Source organism: Leptomonas pyrrhocoris, assembly GCF_001293395.1.
Source record: "Leptomonas pyrrhocoris isolate H10 chromosome Unknown, whole genome shotgun sequence".
NCBI classification, from domain to species: Eukaryota; Euglenozoa; class Kinetoplastea; order Trypanosomatida; family Trypanosomatidae; genus Leptomonas; species Leptomonas pyrrhocoris.
In genome coordinates, this window is record NW_015438389.1 from 92,038 (window position 1) to 95,987 (window position 3,950).

Genomic DNA, 3,950 nt, shown 5'->3' on the forward strand with positions numbered 1-3,950 from the left:
AATGGAAGGGACGGAAAAAATGAGTTGAATGTGATTGGCAGCGGAGAGATTGGCGGATCTCGGTCATTTAGGGTAATGCTCTAAACTATCTTCTCCTTTTCTATTACCTCCTGAATCCTGGTTCTTCCGTATTCTGGTTTGCCTGGCACAGTTGTTTTCAGCATCGAGAGAAACTCCGGTTTTTCGCTGAAAACTCCCTTCTCAGAGTTTTATTCGCAAGTTTTTTACATATTCATCGCCAGTTGTTTCATAAGTTTAAAAAAAAAAATAATAAAAAAAAATTAGTAGATCCATGAATATATTAAAACCCTTTTAGGTAGTTTCCCTCAATATGGCGCTTATACCCATCGATCCGTCCAAGTGGAACTTGGTTTGCACGGATTAATATGAGAACCTTCCCGAGCAGGGCGAATGCGAGTTGACTCTGCAGATCGTGGGCCCGAACGGATCGGATTCTCGGCCTGTGACTTTCCGAGTCAGGCGGGAGAATACTTCTCTGATCCTCAGGGATGGATACGAGACGTTCGATTGGCACACGTTCCTCCATCACGTTGAGCGTTTCCGCATCGAGACCCGCGACCTCTATGAGAGGTTGATCCAAAAGACGGAGCTGGCGGGGTACTACATGGGGATGGCACAGTCCGCCACGGCTGTGGACACAGTCCGCCTGCAGTCGGACATCTCCCTACTGCGGGAGCAGGCGGCTTCGGAGGTTGCAGGTGCACGCCATGAGGCAGCGATGCACAACCAGTTGATAGCATGACGACGGGGAAGACGGGCCTGGGGCGCCAACACAAAAGTCTCGGTTGACTTTTTTAGACGACGCCGAGTCAGTGGCTGAGTCGCTGAAGGTGGAGTTCGACCCAATGGACGTCTGCACCTGGCGTCCTTGGTTCCGTGGGAAGACTCCCTACGAGATTGAGAAGCAGCTGAAGCACATTTTTCTTCGCGGCGAGGCACCCCGCACTGCGCCAGTGAATGATGCCTTCCAGGCGGTCCTGCGGTGGCTGTTGGCGGCGGAGGCCGACCCGCGGTATTGGGCTGACCACCAGGGCACTGGGCGCAGGATGGGTTTGACGTTGTTTTACAGGGTCAATGGATCCTCGTACAAGATGACGGAGACTGAGTTTCTGCAGGCGTGCGAGGAGAACTCGTACAATTTCGACCCGCTCCTCAAAGTTCTACGTTTGTCTGGCAAGAAGGACGCCTACAAGACGAAAGGGTCTTCTGGCCCCGCGAAAGGCAGCGGCGGAGGTAGGAAACTGGTCGACGGACCCCGCGAGCTTGGAGAAGGTGAGTCGACCACAGGTTCGGCGACCGACATTGGTGGAGATTGCAAAGTTGGTGCCGCACACAAATTTCGGAGGGGTGGCAAGCCGGCCGCACTCGTCACTACCGCCGGGAACGTCGGTAAACGATCATCGAATGTTTTGGGACGGGTTGGAGGCGGTGCCCCCTCACCTGTCGGCTCTGAGGAGCCAGGTCAACGAAGTGGCGGCAGACATGTACGAGCCGACCACATGGGAGCAGCGCACATCACTGCTCAGAGGCTTTCAGTCGTTTTGCCTCGAAGCCGGACTGCCGCTCAACCTCGACGCGGTGCCGGTTTTCCTGGAGTCGAAGGAGCTCAAGTACTCTACCAAGGTGCAGTACGGCACCACACTGAAGTCCCTGCTCACGAGGGAGATAGCGGTGGTAGACGCGTACCTGGCGGGATGCCGGAAGCGCGAGGCAAAGGAGGAGGTGCGTCAGGCAGCACCGATCACACCAGCGGACATGCGGGCCCTGGTGGAAGGGGCCCCTTCGTGGGCCGACGCCACTGTGATGCAGTTGGCATGGATGACCGCGTCGCGGTGGGGGGAGGTGAAGGATCTCCGAGGGGAGAACCTGCTGCCACAACCGGACGGGTCGGTGATTTTGGACTGGGCAGCCATTCCAAAAACGGCAAAGATCAATCCATACCGCGCACATCGGTATGTGAAGTTGCAGGGTCCCATGGCCCAGGAGCTGCGAAAGTTGAAGGCTCAGGTCGGGGAGAGCGGCAAGCTGACTGGGCTCACGACGACACAAATCGCACAGCGTCTGCGCGAGCGCGGATACTCAGCACACTCCATCAAGCGAGGAGCTCTTCAGTCAGCGGCACAGCTGGCCCAAGAGCACGCACTTCCCCCACGCTCGGTGGTGGCTCTCGCGAAGCACGCAGACCCTCTGGATATACCGACGACGACGGTTCGCTACATGGGCCCAAAAACCACGGAACTCACGAATTCTCACGTGCTGCCGGGTTTACTCGACCGTTTGGTTTTTCGGAAGTGAGTCAGGCACCTTGGATGGAACCAGAGCGGCGCGTTGCTTTTGGAGGGCACACGGTCCTCCGCCGAGCCAACAAAAGTCGTGTTGCGAGTGAGGAGGAGCAACGTTCTCTCCCCCTCCAGAACGTGGACGTGCAGCCGCTGAACGTCGAAATCTTGCGGTCACGCATGAAGGCGTCGGCCAAGGCGCGGTTTGACGAGTTATGGCGTTTACTGTCATCGCCGGAACAGCTCGATCCAGGAACGTCACCGCTCAGGACGATTTTTGAAGGTGATGCCCGAGTCCTCATGTCGGCAGGCGTCTTGGTGCCGGCGTCTCCGAGACCTACGCGGGGTTGGTTCGTTCCTTTCTCGGTTGTGGAGGAGAAACCTTCGGGGCTACGTAGGAGGTTTATCGCGTGGCCGAAAGAGAAGAACCTGGAGGACTCCTACGAGGCTGACGTGCCGTTGGGTCACATTTCCGCATACCTCGACGTTGTGTGGGAGGAAGGCGCATCCAATTTGGACCTGAAAGCCTCGTTTTACCAGGTACCGCTGCCTGAGGAGGCGCGTTCGGCTTTTCGTTGCCGCCTCGACGACGGCACCCTCGTTGAGCTGGCGCGGCTGCCGATGGGGTATGCTGCGAGTCCGGAGCTTATGCAGTTGTTAACGTCGGCGTTGGCAGGAGTACCCACTGTGGTCGATGCCGCCTTCGCCTGCCCAACGGCATTGAAAATCCACGTCTGGATAGACAATGTGAGAATTGCTGGTCCCCTGAAGGCCGTGGAGGCCTGGACGCGGCGTGTGACACAGTTCGCGCGGGACGCCAGCGTCACGATTGGTGAGTCGGAGGTTGCGGTTGCGTCATATACATTCGTCGGGGTGTTTTTTGATCACGCAACTCATACTGTACGTTTAGGTGAAAAGACATGGCGCCATCTGCGGGAGACCCCTCCTTTCGAGGAGATGACGGTGGGTGATTTGGAGGTCTTTACATCCCGCGCCATCTATGGCGCGGCGGTGCTGGGCGTCCGCCTGTTTCGTAACTACATGTTTCTGAAGTTTGTGAGACGCCAGCTGAGCTCCCTCAATAGAGGTAAGATCACCACCAGGAGCAAGATCACCATGACGCCCTACATCCGGGGTTTTCGCGTCTGATTTGTTGGAGGTCTTGCACCGAAACGAGGCGCGTCTCGTGCATCGGCCGGGGGGTGAGCCGACAGCCACATTGGTGACGGATGCTTCGCTCCAGGGTTGGGGGGCGGTTCTTTTTCTGGGCGCCGGTCCAGTATTCATCACGGGGGCTCGGTGGGATTCTTCACCGCGGATGATCATGCAGGCTGAGGCGCGTGCGGTGCACCTGGGGCTGCTGGCTTTTCGAGAGCGCCTACCGAGACGATTGTTTGTATTGATCGACAACACATCAGTTCTGGGGGCGGTGCGACGCGGAATTTCGAAATCGGGAGCGCTTGCGGCCGAGCTACAGCAGGTGGACCAACTTCTCCGCGACGAGGGGATACACGTGGTTTTCCGGTACATTCGGTCTGAGGACAACGTCGCGGATTTTCCCTCACGCGAACGCGACATTCCCACGACGGCTTTGGCGAAGGGGTATAACTTGCGAAGGGGAGACAGGGACCCATGGGATCCTTAAAAAGA

At 57.3% G+C, this 3,950-nt stretch overlaps 2 protein-coding genes across 2 annotated transcripts; both read left to right on the forward strand.

Moving 5' to 3' along the window:
- Positions 1 to 1,425: 1,425 nt before the first annotated feature.
- Positions 1,426 to 2,316, forward strand: ABB37_09630 (putative trans-sialidase; the record flags this gene model as incomplete). The annotated part of the gene is made up of 1 exon (XM_015809213.1): positions 1,426 to 2,316. One exon carries the CDS (start codon positions 1,426 to 1,428, stop codon positions 2,314 to 2,316), a length of 891 nt encoding a protein of 296 aa, XP_015652149.1.
- A 164-nt stretch (positions 2,317 to 2,480) lies between these two features.
- On the forward strand, positions 2,481 to 3,449 carry ABB37_09631 (hypothetical protein; the record flags this gene model as incomplete). Its single annotated transcript, XM_015809214.1, has 1 exon — positions 2,481 to 3,449. One exon carries the CDS (start codon positions 2,481 to 2,483, stop codon positions 3,447 to 3,449), a length of 969 nt encoding a protein of 322 aa, XP_015652150.1.
- Between the last annotated feature and the right edge of the window lie 501 nt (positions 3,450 to 3,950).